General features: G+C 37.1%; 1 protein-coding gene across 1 annotated transcript in view; it reads right to left on the reverse strand.

Moving 5' to 3' along the window:
• The window catches only part of LOC115419144 (Krueppel-like factor 15), a 30576-nt gene extending 18241 nt beyond the window's left edge, over nucleotides 1-12335 (reverse strand). Inside the window, exons 1-2 of the mRNA XM_030133781.1 lie at nucleotides 12170-12335; nucleotides 5988-7471 (exon numbers count right to left, since the gene is read on the reverse strand). Of these exons, the coding sequence (XP_029989641.1) occupies nucleotides 5988-7234 (1247 nt within the window). The 5' untranslated portion in view covers nucleotides 7235-7471; nucleotides 12170-12335. The remainder of the gene's footprint in view (nucleotides 1-5987; nucleotides 7472-12169) is intronic.
• Nucleotides 12336-23339: the final 11004 nt, after the last annotated feature.

The raw sequence follows: 23339 nt of genomic DNA on the forward strand, positions 1-23339 counted from the left end.
GGGGGTCACGAGACAGAGCCGGCTGCACCTCCGCTCTGAAAAATTGATCTCATCCACTATTAATCGATTACACAAAATGAAATTGATCCAAAATCCATCAAATTGATTTTTTTTACCCGGCCCTACTTATCTGGTATGATAACACATTAAAGCAGGGGTGTCAAACATGCGGCCCGGGGGCCAAATGCAGCCCACCAAAGGTTCCAATCCGGCCCATGGGATGAATTTACAAAGTGCAAAAATTCCACAGTCAAGGCAGTGGGACTCATTTTAGTTCAGGTTCCACACGCAGACCAATATGATCTACAGTCAAATAACAGCAGAATAACCGACAAAAAATAATGACTCCAGATTTTCTTCTTGATGTGGAAAAAACTCATATTACACTGTGCCTACAAATAATGACAGCTTCAAATATTTGTCTTTGTTTTAGTGCAAAAAATAACATTAAATTATGAAAATATTTACATTTACAAACTATCCTGTAACAATAAAATGTGAATAACCTGAACAAATATGAACAACCTGAAATATGTAAATAAAATTCAGCACAATTTTAACTATTTTCTGCCTGTTACTCAGTGTTTAGTGTCTTTGTAGATCTGATCCATAATGCATATGTAGAAATGATAAGTTAAGGTAGAATATTGTTGAAATTGCATTTATTTTTCTTAAGAAATTTCATTTTTTTTTCAGGTTATTCACATCTTTTTTGTTATAAAAGGAAGTATTTTCATAATTTAATCGGGGGGGGGGGGGGGGTGTTACACTAAAATAAAGACAAAAATTTGGAGTTGTCATTATTTATTGGTTATTATGTTATTATTTTACTGGTCCAGCCCACTGGAGATGAAATCAGGCTGAGGGTGGCCCCTGAAAGAAAATGAGTTTGAGACCCCTGCACTGAAGCATTACAAAGACAATGTAAGATATTTAGTTCCACCAGCGCAGAAATCTCCTGATACAAAATGCTGGAGACTGTGTGGTGAAAATAAAGCCAATCATTTTCATATATTTTGGGATTGCCTTTATATTGTACCGTATTGGCAGGCTTTAAAGAAAAGCATGGAGGAAATGTTCAAAGTCCAATATCCATTCATAAACTTGGGAAAAGAGAACCAGAGGAAAACAAATTCACAAGTAAGTTTAAGTTCAAATTCAGAGGTATATTTTAAGAATATTGTCGTTGGCAGGTAAAAAAGCCATCACTCGGAAGTGGCTAAAAAAGGATGCACCAAAATGGAGGACTGAGTAGAGGTTATAGATGACATCTGTAGTCTCCTGAGACCCAGCAATGCTTTTTTTGTCATCTGTAGAGGACAAGACTTTCATAACTTTATTGGGGAAAAAAACCCCAAAACAAAACAAAAAGCGCTGTCCACTGTAAAGGACATTCCATGAAAATTTAAAAAATGCATCAGAAAAAAATGGTTGCATTGTGGTGTCTTCAATAAAGGCAACTATTTAAAATATATATATAAAAAAAGAGGCAAAACTTGCACTTTCCTGGGTCTCAGAGGGATAGGATGGAGAAGTTGACGTTCTCTGTCAGATTTGATTCAGACAAATTCACCAGTTATTGGAAAAACTGGGATGATTTTGTAAAACTATTAAGAGCAGATTTTACTTAATAAGATGAGTATCGTGCATATAGACCCATGGAAACCTTAAGTTTATGCTACGCACTTTAAATGTTCGGTGTTAATCTTATACAAAGAAAAAGGGTTTATGGAAGGAAAGAATGAAATGGGAAATATACTTGGTATTTCCCATTGACTTTATTTTAGGTTACTATGTATATTCTTTACTATTTCTGTCAATGCCCCCCTGTATGAGTATGTTTTTCTTGACATATGTAGAAGTTACAAACATGATGTAAAATGCTGATAGGATAAGACTGCCTGAAAACAGTAATAAAAAGATAATTACAAAACAAACAAAAAAAAAAAAGCATTACAAAGCTGTAGGTTGATTATGGAAACTTAGTATTAGCAGACAATGTTCCATCAATGGTTTGGTATTTCGGACCAGTTAACCCTTTAATGACTACCATTATGACAGGCCGCCTAGATTTCTTTAAGGCGTTTTTGCTATAAAAGTATCAGAAACTGTCTTTTTTGTCAATTCTTTTGCATCTTTTTTCAGGAAGAACTTAACTTTCAACATCTGTCTATTAATTATGATTATTGTATGTAATAAATATTTAAAGCACTGCGTTTTAGCAACAACAAAAAAAACAGACTTTAATTTTTAGCATATTTACTATGAAAAACAACTGTAAATGTGGATAATGAAATTTTATCAGATTATAGAAATAGACTTTCAAGTATTTTACATCTGCTCAAACATTTTTGTTTGTCTAGATTATTCTGTGTCCATGTTCCAGCTTCTTATTTTTACTTATTTCTAGTCATTCTCTGGAAAAATACAGATAAAAAAGTGAAAAAATTAGAAAAGCACTCGGAGAGCACAGACCTCCACCAAGGCAGTTAAAACCTCCTTAAAACACCATTAAAACCTCCCTAAAATGCAGCTCCAACACCGCTAAAAATACCGCTAAAAACACCGCTAAAAAAAAACGCTAAAACCTTCCTAAAACACCGTTAAAACCTTCCTAAAACACAGCTAAAACCTCCCTAAAACACCGTTAAAACCTCCCTAAAACACCATTAAAACCTCCCTAAAACACAGCTAAAACCTCCCTAAAACACCGCTAAAACCTCCCTAAAACACCGTTAAAACCTCCCTCAAACACCATTAAAACCTCCCTAAAACACCATTAAAACCTCCCTAAAACACCGCTAAAACCTCCCTAAAACACCGCTAAAACCTCCCTAAAACACAGCTAAAACCTCCCTAAAACACCATTAAAACCTCCCTCAAACACCATTAAAACCTCCCGAAAACACAGCTAAAACCTCCCTACAACACTGCTTAAACCTCTCGAAAACACCGCTAAAACCTCCCTAAAACACAGCTAAAACCTCCCTAAAACACAGCTAAAACCTCCCTAAAACACAGCTAAAACCTCCCTAAAACAGCTAAAACCTCCCTAAAACACAGCTAAAACCTCCCTAAAACACAGCTAAAACCTCCCTAAAACACCGTTAAAACCTCCCTAAAACACCGTTAAATCTCCCTAAAACACAGCTAAAACCTCCCTAAAACAGCTAAATCCTCCCTAAAACACAGCTAAAACCTCCCTAAAACACAGCTAAAACCTCCCTAAAACAGCTAAAACCTCCCTAAAACACCGTTAAAACCTCCCTAAAACACAGCTAAAACCTCCCTAAAACACAGCTAAAACCTCCCTAAAACACCGCTAAAACCTCCCTAAAACACAGCTAAAACCTCCCTAAAACACCGTTAAAACCTCCCTAAAACACCGCTAAAACCTCCCTAAAACACAGCTAAAACCTCCCTAAAACACCGCTAAAACCTCCCTAAAACACAGCTAAAACCTCCCTAAAACACAGCTAAAACCTCCCTAAAACACAGCTAAAACCTCCCTAAAACACCGTTAAAACCTCCCTAAAACACCATTAAAACCTCCCTAAAACACTGCTAAAACCGTTAAAACCTCCCTAAAACACCATTAAAACCTCCCTAAAACACAGCTAAAACCTCCCTAAAACACAGCTAAAACCTCCCTAAAACACCATTAAAACCTCCCTAAAACACAGCTAAAACCTCCCTAAAACACAGCTAAAACCTCCCTAAAACACAGTTAAAACCTCCCTAAAACACCGCTAAAACCTCCCTAAAACACCGCTAAAACCTCCCTAAAACACAGCTAAAACCTCCCTAAAACACCGTTAAAACCTCCCTAAAACATCATTAAAACCTCCCTAAAACACTGCTAAAACCGTTAAAACCTCCCTAAAACACCGTTAAATCTCCCTAAAACACAGCTAAAACCTCCCTAAAACAGCTAAAACCTCCCTAAAACACAGCTAAAACCTCCCTAAAACACAGCTAAAACCTCCCTAAAACACCGTTAAAACCTCCCTAAAACACCGTTAAATCTCCCTAAAACACAGCTAAAACCTCCCTAAAACACAGCTAAAACCTCCCTAAAACACAGCTAAAACCTCCCTAAAACAGCTAAAACCTCCCTAAAACACCGTTAAAACCTCCCTAAAACACAGCTAAAACCTCCCTAAAACACAGCTAAAACCTCCCTAAAACACCGCTAAAACCTCCCTAAAACACAGCTAAAACCTCCCTAAAACATCGTTAAAACCTCCCTAAAACACCGCTAAAACCTCCCTAAAACACAGCTAAAACCTCCCTAAAACACCGCTAAAACCTCCCTAAAACACAGCTAAAACCTCCCTAAAACACCATTAAAACCTCCCTAAAACACTGCTAAAACCGTTAAAACCTCCCTAAAACACCGTTAAATCTCCCTAAAACACAGCTAAAACCTCCCTAAAACAGCTAAAACCTCCCTAAAACACAGCTAAAACCTCCCTAAAACACAGTTAAAACCTCCCTAAAACACCGCTAAAACCTCCCTAAAACACAGCTAAAACCTCCCTAAAACATCGTTAAAACCTCCCTAAAACACAGCTAAAACCTCCCTAAAACACAGCTAAAACCTCCCTAAAACACAGCTAAAACCTCCCTAAAACACCGTTAAAACCTCCCTAAAACACCATTAAAACCTCCCTAAAACACTGCTAAAACCGTTAAAACCTCCCTAAAACACCGTTAAATCTCCCTAAAACACAGCTAAAACCTCCCTAAAACAGCTAAAACCTCCCTAAAACACAGCTAAAACATCCCTAAAACACAGCTAAAACATCCCTAAAACACCGCTAAAACCTCCCTAAAACACTGCTAAAACCACTAAAACCTCCCTAAAACACAGCTAAAACCTCCCTAAAACACAGCTAAAACACAGCTAAAACCTCCCTAAAACACAGCTAAAACCTCCCTAAAACACAGCTAAAACCTCCCTAAAACCTCCCTAAAACACTGCTAAAACCTCCCTAAAACACTGCTAAAACCTCCCTAAAACACCGCTAAAACCTCCCTAAAACACAGCTAAAACCTCCCTAAAACACAGCTAAAACCTCCCTAAAACACCGCTAAAACCTCCCTAAAACACTGCTAAAACCTCCCTAAAACCTCCCTAAAACACAGCTAAAACCTCCCTAAAACCTCCCTAAAACACAGCTAAAACCTCCCTAAAACACAGCTAAAACCTCCCTAAAACCTCCCTAAAACACTGCTAAAACCTCCCTAAAACCTCCCTAAAACACAGCTAAAACCTCCCTAAAACCTCCCTAAAACACTGCTAAAACCTCCCTAAAACCTCCCTAAAACACAGCTAAAACCTCCCTAAAACCTCCCTAAAACACTGCTAAAACCTCCCTAAAACACAGCTAAAACCTCCCTAAAACACCGCTAAAACCTCCCTAAAACACTGCTAAAACCTCCCTAAAACCTCCCTAAAACACTGCTAAAACCTCCCTAAAACACAGCTAAAACACAGCTAAAACCTCCCTAAAACACTGCTAAAACCGCTAAAACCTCCCTAAAACACCGTTAAAACCTCCCTAAAATAACGCTAAAACCTCCTTAAAATAACGCTAAAACCTCCCTAAAACACCACTAAAGGTAATACAAATCTTCCATCTCTCTCTCCCCTACTGCAGTCTGCTCCGCCCATTTCCACCCCTCCCCCTCGGCGAATGGGGGCCTCTACCCTAATGTGTTCTACAGCCGTAGAAAGAACCCAATCTCAGTTTTCAGATGATGTTTAGATTTTCTCAATAGTGCCAATGATTCAGGAGTTCCAGTTATCTGAATGACAGTGGGTGTAACAATGCGTCACTGGAGACACTATGGTCCTAAAAGGGTTAAAGGAAGTGACGGCATTAAACAAAAAGACCCACAAAAAGTTTGGCATTTTTTCTAAGAAACATGGTTCAACACAACAATATAAAGTCTTGGCTGTGACGTGAATCTCCGGTACCCACCTCCATCCACATCCTTGCCAGTTGCAGGCGAAGGGTTTTTCCCCCGTGTGCCTCCTCAGGTGCGCCTTCAGGTGGCTGCTCTTCGTGTACATCTTGGTACAACCCGGAAAAGTGCATTTGTGCATTTTGATAAGATCCGCCACTGGGTTCTTCTGGAACTTCTGACCTCCGACAAGAATCCCTGATCCCTGGCTGCCGGAGTTATCCCCGAGCCCCAGAGGCTTGGCGGCGATGGGGACGGGGGCGATGCGCACAAATTTTGAAGAGATGTTAAGGCTGGGGGAGGGCATTATGTGGGGCACCAGGGCAAAGGTTTGGCCTTGGATGTTGACCAGCAGCTGCGCAATTTTGATGTCTGAGCCCGTAGCAGTTTGTGGGGGCGGGGCTACCGGGGTAAGAGACGCCACCGTGGGCTCCTGTTTGATCTGAACGGGCTGAATCTGGAGGATGACCGGCATCCCTCCGCTGCCGCTGTTGTCGTCGGCAGGTTTGCCGGTCGGCGCCTTCTTGGCCCCTGTGCTGGACTCGTGTGTGGGGTTTCCTGATGTGGTTTTGGTCTCTATGGAAGCGTCAGAAGCCGGAGCAGCAGCAGAACTGTTGCTCGGAACCGTTTGGTCTGAATACTTGGCCTCTGGCTCCAGCTTGGGCTCCGGTGAGGCCTCCCTGCACCACTCCACACCAACCTCCAGACCAAGCGCCTCCTCCAGTCCTACTCCGAACCCTGGACAACCCTCTCGGATCTCCTGCTTCATTGTTACCACCTCCATATTCTCCTCCAGGAACTCTTCGATCTCCTCCAGCGTTGGTTGGAAGGGCCCCGCCAGTCGTTCCTCCACCTCCACATTGGACCAGGATAAGAAGTCAAAACTTTCCTCCTTCACCGGTTCGCGTTTGGATGACTCCTCTCTCCGCGAGTCCCAGAGGAAAGTCGATAAAGGAATAGGCGCCGTGGTTCCTGTCGCAGCGCCACCAGCCCCTCCTAAAGAGGCCTGGGACAACAGCTGGTCCAGGATGCTGTCCTGGCTCTCAGCACTAGAGTTACTCCCATAGCTGGAGCTGAGCACCTGGGAGTCCGGGCTGGAGCAGGAACGGGGGCTGGATGATTCGCTCATGTCATCTTCAGAAAACGGCGATGGCATCACCTGGTAGGAGCCCAGGTCTGTGACCATGTCAGACAGCCTGTAGGCCGGCGGAGAGCCACCGCACGGAAGAAAAACCTGCTCTCCGACAGGGGAGTTATCGACCATCCCTGGCCAGGGCCAAAGCGCTGTCTCCTGCTGGACTCGCAGTCTGTGTTTAGGATGATTTGGACCACAGTTATTCCTTGCTCCTGGGACGGTTAAACCAAACAAAGCCAGGTCACCGAGGCCACCGTTCCCACTCAAATGAGATAGCGGGACAGCTGGTGTTCGCTCTCAGGGTAGAAAAAAAACCAGCGCTGAGGACACTGTTGCAATCCAAGGTTTGCAGTCAGGATAGTTTACCTAAACGGAAACAAACACAGACGGTGATAAGACACATCATCTTCATCCCATATTCAGTGCACATGCAGTGGAGTTAGTTCACAGAGGAATGTGGCTGTCCGCAAATATCAGCGTCAGTGAAACAACGCCATGAAAAGAGACTTAATCTTACAACACAATAAGCACATTGGTTACATTCAGATCTGTAACTGAGGTTAAAGTCCCAACACAGTACAAACAAATACTACTGAACGAGTCTGAAATACTTTAAAAACGGGCATTTACAGAAATCTGATGCTTCATCACATGATTAATGGGAAACACAAGAAAAAACTCAATTCTGATACAAAAATCTGTCTTCAGTTGGACCGCTTCTGGTAAAAAAAAAAAAAAAAAAAAAATGGATGATTTTCTTATTTGTTGAAACAAAACCAAGTGAAATGTTGAAAGAGAGAAAAAAATCTCTATTTATGGGAGCTGTTAGCGCCTCGTATACATCTATAGTATGGGCAAACGCCACAGATTATTTTATGAAAAGTTGGAAATAACCACGACTCTGCTGGTTTAAATCTGAGAGATGCTGTTGGTGTTTATTTATTTATTTATTTATTTCATGGTTGTGCATTTCATCAGTAACATTCAATAATCATCAAGTAAACAAACATGTACACGCCCATGCTCGAAAAGGAGCAGGATGAAGAAAATCTTATATTTCCTACCCCCTTCTAACTAATAATAACCTTAATGGTTAGCCAAACACAACTAGCTATAAAATCATACTGTATAAAGTCAGACAAACCAACTAAATGCATCCAAAGATAGTACCAAATGAATACAAAACCAAGTGCAAAACTACATATCCAGAAAGTATTAAACAGGTAAATATAAACCTGATGAAATGATGCAAAAACATTTTACCAGTCCAAAGCAAGTAAATAAATATGTCACAAAATACAAAACAAATACGAAGCCAAATGTAAAACTTATAACTGTTCATATAATCTCATTGTTCTTTCTTTATACACTTTTTTTAGTTGGAATATGTGTTAAATTTATTAGTCGTTGTTAAGGGTTAGTGTTTTTTTTTTTATTCTGTAATGGGCTGTGTCATTTGTGATTCTGTTGTATTTTTGTCATTTTTTCTGTTCTCTTCTGTGCGTGGGTGTGTTCTGTCTTTCCCTCCAAACAGACAGTGGTTGATTGAGGTTGAGCTGCAGGAGTGCTGCTGCTCTGCTGGCTGCTTCTGATTGGTGCCTCACAGATGAGCTGGGAAATTTAAAAGCCAGATCTTCCTTCGTCCCAGGAGACTCCTCTCGTCCCATCCCCCTCTGTTCAGACCAGACTTCTGTCATTTTTTGGAACTTTGTAAAATCAGCTACAAAGGAGGGAATCTTTTTCTTTAAGTTTTCTCCTGTTTTTCCGTTAGAGTTTTAGGTAAGATTGATGTATTTGGTTTCCTTCGTTAGTGTTTGTAGATCAGCCGAATTTGAAGTATGACTCTCTTTGTTATTTAGATTCCCTACCTGATTTAATTTTCTTTTTTGTAAATACATTTCTCAAATTGCAGTGGCGTGACTGCTGGTCATTTGTTTCTTTTAATTTGCTCCTGTTTGTTAAGGGACATGGAGGGAGGGGAGTCTCACACCATGTTGCGTCTCGGCAATCCCTAGACCGAGCGTAACAGCAGTACTTTATTTTCATTCATTCATTCATTTTCTGAACCCGCTTTATCCTCACTAGGGTCACGGTAGTCGCTTGGAGCCTATCCCAGCTACTTACGGGCGAAGGCGGGGTTCATCCTGGACATTTCGCCAGTTCATGACAGGGCTGAACATATAGAGACAAACAATCACTCTCACATTCTCACTTATGGACAATTTAGATTAACCAATTAACCTATCAGTGCATGTGTTTGGATGGTGGGAGGAAGCTGGAGTACCCGGAGAGAACCCACGCAAACACGGGGAGAACATGCAAACTCCCCACAGAAAGGTCCCACCCCCCATCGACTGGTGTTGGAACCAAACCCAGGACCTTCTTGCTGTGAGGCACGAGTCCTAACCACTGCACCACCGTGTCACCCCAGTACTTTATTTTATCAGGCAAAATCAACTGAGAATAGGGGTGTGTACTGGCAAGAATCTAGCGATATGATATTTGTCCTTGAGCTGTAGTGCAGTAGAACGATAGAACAGTCCAAGGACCTAAAGTGCAGCACAGTTTAGAACATTTTCAGCTTCACTTTCATCCTCCTTCATCATTGACCTCATCATCTGATTTGTCTTGGGACCCTTTGAGGGGCCTGGACCCTTATTCTGGAACACTTCCCTACTGTCAATATAGGGCTGTGTATTGGTAAGAATCTGGCGATACGATACAAATCCCAATACAAGGATCACGATACGATGTATCACGATATATCATGATACTGTTAAAAAGGCAATTTTTTTGTTTGTTTCTTTTTTTTAAATGATTATTTCCTTGAAGAACTGAATTACATCAAAAATCTGCACAAATACTAAACACATTTGTGTTTGATCACAACAGGATCTAATGTTAAATCACAAACTGTTCCTGTGTTCAAACTGAAATCATATTTTTCAGACATTACAGTTTAAGATCCTGCTCAAATGTTCATATTCTATTAGTTCAGAACTAACATCAGAACAGTATTTTAGTTCAATCCCAACAAAGGAACTAACATTATTTAATAAAAGAGTGTGAAATAATATATAAACAAAAAAGAAAAACAAAAACCAAAAACGAACCTCCACAATATCTGCATTTGAATAAATACCTAAAAATATCGATACAGCACTTTTTAATATCGATACAGTAATATGTGAAATGAAATATCGTGATATATTGCAGAACTGATATTTTCTTACATCCCTAAGCATGATGTTAAAATTACACTTACTTTCTCAGTTTGTTCATGTTATTCACATCTTTTGCAAGGATAGTTTGGAGATGTAATCATTTTCATAATGTAATTTTACTTTTTCCCTCTAAAACATAGAGGAAAGTTTGGAGTTGACATTATTTATATATTATTTATATATTATTATGTTATTATTCTACTGGTTCGGCCCACTGCAGATCACATTTAGCTGAATGTGGAACTGAACTGGAATGAGTTTGACACCCCTGCCCTAAAACGACTCCCTGTCAAGGTTATTATCATTAACGAAAACTAACGAAATGACGAAAACTAGAATTGAAAAAACATTTTCGTTAACTGAAATAAATAAAAACTATAATTAAAAGAAAAAAACAATAACTAACTGAAACTGTATTGTGTGCTTCCAAAACTAACTAAAACAGATAAAAAATTATGGATAAAATTCCCTTTGTTTTCGTCTTTGTTAATGTCGGTTTGATACGTAAGCGATTTATTTCGCTCGAGCAATTTTAGCTAGCGGCACCATATGATATTTAACGGTCCATCACTTCTTGTCACTTGTGGTTTCCAGTCGTCTTCTGGTCCCCACTCTACCTGGAAACATGGAGACTAAAGTTGGGAGAAAGCAGCAGAGTCCTGTCTGGGATTTATTTGAATACGACGGAGAAGAAGAGAAAAAATATTTTAAAAAAAGTAAAACTAAGCATTTAGAAAAAAAATTTCAACTAATAAAAACTAGCAAACCTGCTCTAAAAACAAATGAAAACAAACTGAATTAGAAAAAAAAAAGTCAAAACTAAATTAAACTATAATGAAAAATCCAAAACTGTTACAACCATGATCCCCGTTCTACTTTTTTTTTTTTTCACTAAGTTGTATTTTAATATTTTCATAATCATACCTTTTTGCTTTTTCTACAGCAGTGGAGTACTTCTAAGTCTAACAGTTTTTCTTCTGTTATTAGATCATGCCTTTCACTCTGTCCCACTACACACTTCATAAATAGGTTATTTTCCTGGAACAAGGAGCGTCGGTCATACCCACTCCCCCTCCTCCCCAACACCCATCCCTCCCTCCCTCCCTTTTCCAGGGGCCCCCGTATGGTCCGCCTGACCGAGAGTAAACCCAACCAGAAGAGAGAGGGAAAAAAAAAAAAAAAAAAAAAAACTGTCAACATTATTATCAGAAAACACCGCACGGGGCAGCCGGGAGCAGAGTGTGCGCTCCTGAGCTGCATGCGTAAATCACCTGTCCTGTTTGTTTACGCGACTATTCAACAGCAGCAAAATCAATCTGAGACGCAAAAAAGACGCACGGGATCAGCTTTTAGATTGTGTTTACATACAGCACATACAGGCCGGAGCATGTTTGGACTGGTTTAATGCATCCATTCCAACACACATTTGCGCTGATTTCACATTAAAAAAAACCTTAAATATCATATTTCATACATTAACGTGCGCGTCAAAGCGAATCGCGTTATTTGGATCCAAAAAGTGCGCAGAGACCAAAAATGTGCCAAACTTAGGCCAAAAACACCAACACCTACAAACCCCATATCCATTCATTTATTTACATTCTGTTCCTGACCTGTATCTGGAACCTATAGTAATAATAATAATAATAATAATAATAATAATAATAATAATAATAATAATGACAAACCCACCCCCACACACATACACAGATCCGCGCGCTGTTTTTCTTCCGCTATGCATAACGCATGAGTACACGCGCGTCTCCGCTCTCAACGTAAACATGTTTTCGTCCAGCTGCTGCAGCACCAGAACCCCAGAACCACCCCCCCAGCCCCTTACCTTCATGCGCTCCCAGATGATAGAATCCCAGGGCAGAGCGCGTGCAAGGGCAGTGGTGTTTCCGTCCGGTGCGTCGGTGCGATTCCAGAGCGGCCTTTGCCCTTGAGCTTCGCCATGCAGCAGCAGCAGACTGGACTGACGGAGCCGCTCCTGGACTTCTACTATATGCCCGTCACATGACCGGCCGTGTGTGCGCTCAGCCTGTTCCTGGAGTGGAGGGAGAGGCGGAGGAGGAAGGCTCGTCCCCGATGCGCAACCCCATTGGTCGGCTGAGGAGGGATGGAGGCGGGCTCTACTGGGGGCTGTCACTCACAGGCTCTCCGCAGCGTGGAACAACATGTGGGGAAGGAGGGAAAAGGAGTTGTTTTGTTTTTTTTTATGTTTTTTTTTTTTTTTTTTTTTACCCTTTTTGCCCATTTTGTCATAATTCAGATGAAACATTAACTCATTTGTTTTGGGAATGTGTCTTTTGTCAAATTTTTTGGTGTGATATCAATTTATTTATTTATTTATTTATTTATTTTTTTAAATAGAAAGCTGGATATTTCTTTTAACTTCAAAACTGAAGATATTTTATTTGGTTTCTTTATCTTATTCTTGGTTTATTTATCTTATTTGCAATCCGATCTAGACACACTTAACTTTTGCACTAACCCTAAAGCTGTGAAGACTAAAGCCTTATGTGAAGTATTTTGGAAATAAAGTATGAAAAAAAAGTTTTTTTTTTTTTTTTTTTGGACCCATTTTGTCATAATTCGGATGAACATTAACTCATTTGTTTGGGAATGTGCCTTTTGTCAAATTTTTTGGTGTGATATCAATCTTTTTTTTTTTTTTTTTAATAATAATAATAATAATAATAATAATAATAATAATACTACATCGGTTTTATATAGCGCTTTTCTAAGTACTCAAAGATGCTTTACAATAAACAACCAAGGGACAAACATACATTCATACATTCTTGTTTATTCCTTTACTTTTATTTTATTTAATTTACTTACCTATTTATGTAATTGTATTTAATTTCTTCCTGCCTCACCTCAAGCATTATGTTTTTTTCTCCATGCCATGTTCTGGTATATGTGTATACAGTATTTTGTAAATAAAGTATGAAAAGAAAAAAAAAAAGAAGACTTTTTTTTTTTTTTTTTTTTTTTTTTTTTACCCTTTTTGCTCATTTTGTCATAATTCGGATGAAACATTAACTCATTTGTTTTGGGAATGTGCCTTTTGTCAAATTTTTTGGTGTGATATCAATCTTTTTCATTTTTAATAGAAAACTGGATATTTCTTTTAACTTCAAAATTGAAGATATTTTATTTGGTTTCTTTATTACTGATTTGCCTGTTTGGAAATTGTTTATTCTTAATCTCATTTCCTTATTAGCTACATTTCATATACATACAAGCAAATTTGCCAGTCAGAAACCCAGCTTTGTGGTCTTTAAATCTTACTTGAAATCCGATCTAGACACACTTAACTTTTGCACTAACCCTAAAGCTGTGAAGACTAAAGCCTTATGTGAAGAATTTAAGTTGTAATTTTTTTTTCTCTTCTTGTTTATTCCTTTACTTTTATTTTATTTTATTTACTTACCTATTTATGTAATTGTATTTAATTTCTTCCTGTCTCACCTCGAGCATTATGTTTTTTTCTCCATGCCATGTTCTGGTATATACAGTATTTTGTAAATAAAGTATGAAAAAAAAAGAAGAAGAAGAGGTTTTTTATATATATACTATGTGAAAACTATGAAATAAAAACATTTTTAATGTTGCTAATCTGATGTTTTCTCACATTTTATCATACTCTAATATAGCTATTACTCAATTCATGGAGATAATATCCTCCTGAGACCCAGGAAATTGACAATTTTAGCTTTTTTACATTAAAAATGGTCTTGATTGGAAACTGCATAATGCAATAGTTTTTTCCACATACATTTTAAAAATTATTTTTTATTTACTGATTTATTTTTTTTAATGGAATGTCCTTTGCAATGGAAAGTATTTTTTAAGTTAAACTGTCAAACTTTTGTCCCCGACAGAAGACACATTGTATTGCTGGGTCTCAGGAGGATATGCCCCAAAAAAAAAAAAAAAAAAAAAAAAAGACCTTTTTGTTTCAGAAAACTGTTAATTAGAGTCAAATAACAATTAGCAATTAATTTACACTAACCATGTTACTGCAGATCAGGTTTATCAAGAGCAGCAAAGTTACAATAATTGTATGAATGTCAGTGTTTGTGATGGTGCAGAAGTGTCCAGTGTGTTGGCTGATATGGAACTAAAACAACAAAACCCATGAATATACAAGAGAACAGATGCAGAAGAACTGTCCACTGGAGTGGCCACTATGCATGAAAGGGTTAAAAGACAAATGATGAGTATTTTTTTTTTTTAACTTATTTTTTATTAAAGTTTTCTTGAATATTACAGTGGAAAGGTGAAACACATGTACACTGGTGAGTATTCAACCTTGCGATGAATCATCATGTCCTTGATGTTCGGTAGGAGAAGAAAAGGTGGTGGCGTCCTCTTCCTGCCTTCTAGAATTTGTCCATTTTTCCCACTTGTTATCAAACTGTGACTCTTGCAGTCTCAGTTTGTGTCAGTCTCTCCTCCACAGTGTATGCCCACTGGTCCATGGTCGGGGGTGTTAGTTTGCACCACAATCTCATAATGGACTTTTTACTCGCAGATAATATTTTTATTAGGTACTGATCCTCTGCTTGTACACTCACAGTCAATGAAACTTTGAGACCATATTTTTCAACATAATTTTTATTTTGAAACCCTGAACTGGAATTTTTAATATGAATCATTTGTTTAGGATATTGGCATACAGAAACAAAAATCTAAAGTTTCAAGAATTATTTCAAAACAAAAAACTTAAAAGAAAATGGCACCTGCTACAAACACAAATTCACAGCAGTAGCGCTCCTGGGCCCGTATTCCTGAAGATTCTTAGTGCAAAGAGTTGCTCCTAGTGGCCAAATTCTAAGAAAATTCTTAGAATCATGATGTTTTCTTAGAATTTGCCCTAAAAATGAAGAGTAGATCCTAGTAAAGATAAAAGCTATTCCTTAAGAATCCCCGCCCTTCAGAGAACTCCTAAGGTCAGATCTGTTCAGAGCAGGAAGAGGACTTTTAAGGGGAAGAGGAGTTCCCTAAGCAGAGGACAAAACGGAAGAGGCAGGAGGGAGATTCTGCAAACACTGGGTTACTGTGAATTAATTAAATGAAGAACTGTATTTTACACTAATTATTTACACGGATTGATAGGATTAAAGGATCAACAGTTATTTAACTTTTTATCTTAGTAAATTCTTTTGGTCACCAGTGGATGTTTGGGTCTTTATGGGTTTAGAGGGTGGAGGCTTTGAGTTCAAACCATATTCGTTTCTGTGTAATTGATTTTCATTGGCTCATCTGCTGCAGTTTTAATGCACCCTGTGGAGTTGTTTTCCTATGAGTAAAAGTTCTGTTTTCATGCACTAGAACACATCCTGCACATCCTTGAGATCTAATAAAATGTAAAGTGTGTCATAAAACATAGATCCACGGATCAGCGCGTTCGGAGTATTTTACGTCGGTGTTATTGGTCTTATCTGTTTTTATTGGATGTGTTTGTAGTTGGAGCACACCTCGGCCTGTTACACACCTGTCATTCAGCCAATCAGAGCTCAGCGTGGGTCTGTGTAACAACAACAGTTCCTTACAGTCATAGAGGAACTCCCTCTGTCAGGAACAATGTGGACCAACCAGTCGAGCTTGACAGGAAGTGTTGCAAAAGCACGAGGCTGTTCTTTAACGAGATGCTGAGAGGCGCACCATCACACAGTTATTTTAGTAACAACAGCTGCAATTAGGCCGATCCGCATAATTAGCTACGAGGTGGCAGACTATGCACTGTAAAAAACATCTGTCATTTAACAGAATTTTCACTGTTTATTTTACAGATTTTTCCTGTATTTTTAAGAAACAGGTAAATATAAATGAAATGACAAAAATAGACTGATTTTACACGTCAAATGTAAAATAACATGAAGAAACTGTAACTGTGAATAACCAAAAAAATTCTATTTTTTAAAAAAGAATATTTTTCTTTTTTCACAGAAAAATACAGTTAAAATACATTTGCAAATGCACTGTAATTTATGTTTATGTTTATGCATTTGGCAGATGCTTTTTTCCAAAGCGACTTACAGGAGAAAACCAATCAAATCACTCAATCAATCAATTTTATTTATATAGCGCCAGATCACAAAAAGTTATCTCATGACACTTTATATATAGAGTTGGTCAAAACCAGATTCTAAGCCAATTTACAGAACCCAACAGAATCCTCCACAAATATTTCTTTTCTATTCATGAGATTAAACTGTTAACTTAAAGTTGAATACTCTAAAAAACTAATAATAATAAAATGAAATAAAATTACAGACAATTAACCATAAAAGAAGTATTTGTTCTGCAAGTTTAACAAGATGTGTTTGTTAACTGACAAATATCTTGTGTAATTATGGGAGGTTTCACAAGAAAAATGTTGAATAAATGTATTTTTGTGAATGTATAACATGTATAAGCACTGATAAACTGTCCAAATACAGTTTTTATCAGTGGATTGTACAACTGAGTCTCATTGGAAATCATTTATATATATATATATATATATATATATATATATATATATACTATATAAATATATATATGTAATTTGCTTGTTTTAATACATGTTAATATTCTTTATTAAATATTAAAAAGTTAAAAAAATGCAAAATTTCATGTAAAATTAGGGCAAAAAAGCTGTATTTTAATTATGGAAAATTACCGTATTTTTATGAGATGGTTATTTTCCGTTATTTAACAGTATTTTTTCAGCACCCCTGCTGCCAGAATAATACCATTTTTTACGTCTTTTTTTTTTTTTTTTTTTTTTTTTACTGTGTGGGGTTTTTTTTTATGCCACATTTCCACATTTCAATGCCAGGAGGAAGGAGCTGAAAATAGAGTGAGAGGCAGCATCGTGTTTTTCAGTTGTTTACGTCCAAGTGATTAGATCTGGACTTCTGATCAGACTTTTGTTCTTCACTTCCTGTTGAGAGAGAGAGAGAGAGAGAGAGAGAGAGAGAGAGAGAGAGAGAGAGAGAGAGAGAGAGAGAGTGTTGACAGGAGTTCCTAAACATTTACTACACAGGTGTCAAACATGCGGTCCGGGGCCAAATCCAGCCCACCAAAGGGTTCAGTCCAGCCCCTGGATGAATTTGTGAAATGCAAAAATTACACTGAAGATTTAACAATCAGTGGTGTTAAAATCATTTTAATTCAGGTTCCACATACAGACACACTGTAAAAAACAAACAAACAAACAAACAAAAAAAGTAAAAAAAAACAAACAGTATTATTCCAGCAGCAGGGGTGCCAAAAAATACTGTAAAATAACGAAAAATAACCATCTCATAAAAATACGGTAATTTTCCATAATTAAAATACATTTTTTTGCCCAAACTTTACATGAGATTTTGCTTTTTTTTTTTTTTTTTTACTTTTTAATGTTTAATAAAGAATATTTACTTGATTTGTTTATTTATTATCGCAAGATGACACAAGAAGTCATTCCATAAACATGTTGATTTTCTCTAAAAATGCAAATGCAGGTCTAGATTGGATGGTACCGTTCAGATTCAGGTCTAGATCGGATGGTACTGTTCAGATTCAGGTCTACATCAGATGGTACCGTTCAGATTCAGGTCCGGATCAGATGGTACTGTTCAGATTCAGGTCTACATCAGATGGTACCGTTAAGATTCAGGTCCGGATCAGATGGTACTGTTCAGATTCAGGTCCGGATCAGATGGTACCGTTCAGATTCAGGTCCGGATCAGATGGTACTGTTCAGATTCAGGTCCGGATCAGATGGTACCGTTAAGATTCAGGTCCGGATCAGATGGTACTGTTCAGATTCAGGTCCGGATCAGATGGTACCGTTCAGATTCAGGTCCGGATCAGATGGTACCGTTCAGATTTAGGTCTAGATCAGATGGTACCGTTCAGATTCAGGTCCGGATCAGATGGTACTGTTCAGATTCAGGTCTACATCACATGGTACCGTTCAGATTCAGGTCTAGATCAGATGGTACCATTCAGATTCAGGTCTAGATCAGATGGTACCGTTCAGAGTCAGATCTGGGTCAGGTCTGGATCGGAGGGTACCGTTCAGATTCAGGTTTGGATCAGATGGTACTGTTCAGATTCAGGTCTGGATCGGAGGGTACCGTTCAGATTCAGGTCTGGATCGGAGGGTACCGTTCAGAGTCAGATCTGGATCAGATCTGGATCAGATGGTACTGTTCAGATTCAGGTCTACATCACATGGTACCGTTCAGATTCAGGTCTAGATCAGATGGTACCGTTCAGATTCAGGTCTAGATCAGATGGTACCGTTCAGAGTCAGATCTGGATCAGGTCTGGATCGGAGGGTACCGTTCAGATTCAGGTTTGGATCAGATGGTACCGTTCAGATTCAGGTCTAGATCAGATGGTACCGTTCAGAGTCAGATCTGGATCAGATCTGGATCAGATGGTACCGTTCAGAGTCAGGTCTGGATCAGATGGTACTGTTCAGATTCAGGTCTGGATCGGAGGGTACCGTTCAGAGTCAGATCTGGATCAGATCTGGATCAGATGGTACCGTTCAGAGTCAGGTCTGGATCAGATGGTACCGTTCAGATTCAGGTCTAGATCAGATGGTACCGTTCAGATTCAGGTCTGGATCAGATGGTACCGTTCAGATTCAGGTCTAGATCAGATGGTACCGTTCAGAGTCAGATCTGGATCAGATCTGGATCAGATGGTACCGTTCAGAGTCAGGTCTGGATCAGATGGTACTGTTCAGATTCAGGTCTGGATCGGAGGGTACCGTTCAGAGTCAGATCTGGATCAGATCTGGATCAGATGGTACCGTTCAGAGTCAGGTCTGGATCAGATGGTACCGTTCAGATTCAGGTCTAGATCAGATGGTACCGTTCAGATTCAGGTCTAGATCAGATGGTACCGTTCAGAGTCAGATCTGGATCAGATCTGGATCAGATGGTACCGTTCAGAGTCAGATCTGGATCAGATCTGGATCAGATGGTACCGTTCAGATTCAGGTCTAGATCAGATGGTACCGTTCAGATTCAGGTCTAGATCAGATGGTACCGTTCAGATTCAGGTCTAGATCAGATGGTACCGTTCAGATTCAGGTCTAGATCAGATGGTACTGTTCAGATTATTGTGTTGATCTAATCCTGGTTCAGTTTGATGGAACCAGATCCTCTGTCCCAGTCTGTGGGTGTGGTTAGACCTACCCTGGTGTGGAAGTGGTGGTGCAGCGCGGCGCCCTGATCCCACTTGACCCTCTAATCCAGCCGTCAAACAGCTGGAGCCCACATCCACGGGGCTGGGACCGGCCCAGATTACGGCCGGCCTGGACGGGTGGACGCGGCGCTGCTTGGAGGATTAGTGGTCCGCCTTTGGCCTACTTCCCCCGTCTGCGTTTCCTCTGGGACGCGTTCAGGCTCTGATTTTCAGATGCAGAATGTTCAGATGTGGTTTGTTTCCAAATATCCAGCTTTAATCTGCTGTAAAAACAGATGGTCCAGTCCCAAAATAAATAAAGACAGAGACTGATTTATGTGACAGCAATACTCTGACTTAAAGGACTGATATTTAGCTTTTTTAATGGTATTCTGTGTTTTCTGTTCTGTTTTTTTTTTTTTGTTTTGTTTTGGGTTTTCTTTTAGCTTTTTGTCATCATCAAATATTAACTTTTTTATTGGAAGTAATTTCACAGGCATGACAGTGCAATGTGAGACAAAGGACTTCCATTCTTTCATTTTTCTTTTTATCCTTCCCACTTTCCCACCCGACCTAAAGTGTTTTTGTGCATTTCTTTTAATTGTTTTGATGATGTGCAGCACTTTGGAAACGTTCTTGTTGCTTAAATGTGCTATAAATAAAGTGGATTGGATATTTATTTTTTAATTCATTGTTGTATTTTCAAAATTCAAGACTAAACTTGAATTTTCAGTTTCAAATTTTATTTTTTCATGTACAAAACATTTGGCCCCAGAATGGACCCATAAAAGCAGAACCTGACAAAACGTTCCACCTTCTTCATTATGTGACGAGTAGGTACAACCTTATTCTCGTAAATTATAATATTTTTCCTACCTGTTTTTAAATTACGACATTATTCTCATAATATGACAAATTATTCTCATAATATTATGATTTTATTCTCATTAATTATGACTTTTGTATATTTGACTAAATTCTCATCAAATTAAGTTTTTTTTCTCCAATATTTTACGACTTTATTGTTGTAAATTATTATATTTTTCCCACCTCTTTTTTAATTACAATGTTATTCTCGTAATATTATGACTTATTTACATTAAATTATGACTCTTTTTGTATTCGACTTTATTCTAATAAAATTATGCTTTTTTATATTTTACAACTTTATTCTCTTAAATTATTATATTTTTCCCACCTGCTGTTAACTACGACATTGTTCTTGTAATATTATGGTTTATTCTCCAAATATGACAACATTATTCTCATATTATTAGGATTTTATTCTCATTAAATTACTTTTTTTTTTTTTTTTTTTTTCAATATTTTACAACTTTATTCTTGGAAATTATGATATTTTTCCCACCTGTTTTTAAATTACGCAGTTATCCTCGTTAATATTTTGGCTTTATTCTCGAAATATGATGACATTATTCTCATAATATTAAGATTTTATTCTCATTAAATTATGACTGCTTTGTATTCGACTTTATTCTCATAAAATTACGTTTTTTTAAAAATATTTACGACTTTATTCTCGTAATTATTATATTTTTCCCACCTGTTTTTAAATATGATGTTGCTCTTGTAATATATGGCTTTATTCTCCAAATATGACAACATTATTCTCATAATATGATTTTATTCTCATTAAATTATGACTCTTTTTGCATTCAACTTATTCTCATAAAATTAGTTGTTTTTTTGATATTTTACGACTTATTCTTGTAAATTATGGACCTTTTTCCCACCTGTTTTTAAATAACACATATTCTCATAATATTATGATTTTATTCTCATTAAATTATGACTGTTTTTGTATTCGACTTCATTCTCATAAATTACAGGCTTTTGTCTACATTTTCTGACTTCATTCTGGTATTGACAGGTGTTTTTATTCCCTTACGTGGCTCTAATTCCCAGTCGTACTATGAGAAGAAGGAAACAAACAGAAAGTGTTGTTTTCTTTTCCAGATGCCGTTCAGTCACAGACACAGGTTTGTTTGTTGAACTGAAAACAGTCGACTGTTTCTGTCCTTAAACCTTCTTTTTCACCTTTTGGTTCCAGCTCAAAGTAAAACAAAGTGACGTTCTCCTCCAGCTCTGAAACTTCGGGGCAGGTCACCTAATGTAGGAGCAGGTGCGAACGCTGCTCAGAAACGCTGCTTCAGTGGAAAGCCCCGATGCATCATCACTATTATAGAAAAGGAAGTCATCAGACTGAAAAGCACGGACTACGGGATGTTGGAGTTCTGACCTTAAGACATTCAATAATGTTTTATCTGAGGTCATTTCTGCCACATTTAACCTCAACTTCTAAACTCTGTCCTGGATATTCCACTAGAGTCATCACTTTAAAACACTAGATCTACTGAACAAACTAAACTTTCACAATTTAGTCTGTTTTTGGACGTTTTTTTTTTTTTTTTTAACTTGTATTTATTTTTGACTGTAAAGATATGAAATACATTCACTATGTTCAATACTTTTCAAACATTTAGTCACATTCGTTAAATATTTCACACACATTCATGTAGATTCTATTTATTACATTTACTTCTATAATTTGAATAAATCGTGTTAATTTTTGAAGAACATTTCAATCTATTCAGTGATAGAAAAAGTCATTTTGTCATTATTCCATTTTATTTAATAACATGGTGTTTACCAGACTTATATAAAACAACTCATAATTAATGAACTTAGTAAATGGATTTAACATTTTACAAATATTTTACTTGTCAAAGTGTCATTCAACTCTATACTTCCTCATTATTATTATTATTATTATTATTATTATTATTATTATTATTATTATTATTAGTAGTAGTAGTAGTAGTAGTAGTAGTAGTAGTAGTAGTTTTAAATTAAGCAACAGATACACATTTATTTTATTTTACTATTATTATTATTTTTTTTTTTTTTCTTTTCCCCAGGTCATTTCCAGTCAGATTTAATCCTCAAACTCTAAACTCTGTCCTGGATATTAGACTAGTGTCATCAGAAAATCTACTTAATCTACTTAAACTTTCACATTTTAACATTTTTGGATGATTTTTTTAACTTGTATTTGTTTTTGACAGTAAAGATATGAAATACATTAAATCATGTTTAGTTCTTTGCAAACATTCATTCAAAGTCATTAAATATTTCACACACATTCATGTAGATTCTACCTGAATATCTAGACTTTAGATTCACTAATGCTATTTATTACATTTACTTCAATAATTTGAATAAATCATGTTCATTTTTGCAAAACATTTCAATCTATTCAGTGATAGAAAAAGTCATTTTGTCATTATTCCATTTTATTTAATAACATGGTGTTCTCAAGATTTATATGTTTTTGACAGTAAAGATATGAAATACATTCAATATGTTCAATACTTTTCAAACATTTAGTCACATTCATTAAATATTTCACACACATTCATGTAGATTCTATTTATTACATTTACTTCAATAATTTGAATAAATCGTGTTCATTTTTGAAGAACATTTCAATCTATTCAGTGATAGAAAAAGTCATTTTGTCATTATTCCATTTTATTTATAACATGGTGTTTACCAGACTTATATAAAACAACTCATAATTAATGAACTTAGTAAATGGATTTAACATTTTACAAATATTTTACTTGTCAAAGTGTCATTCAACTCTATACTTCCTTATGAAATGTTTTTTTCTTTTTAATTAAGCAACAGATACACATTTATTTTATTATTTATTATTATTATTATTATTATTATTATTATTATTATTATTATTATTATTATTTTATTTCTTTTCCCCAGGTCATTTCCAGTCAGATTTAACCCTCAAA

The sequence above is a fragment of the Sphaeramia orbicularis genome, chromosome 5 (assembly GCF_902148855.1).
Source record: "Sphaeramia orbicularis chromosome 5, fSphaOr1.1, whole genome shotgun sequence".
In the NCBI taxonomy this organism is placed as follows: Eukaryota; Metazoa; Chordata; class Actinopteri; order Kurtiformes; family Apogonidae; genus Sphaeramia; species Sphaeramia orbicularis.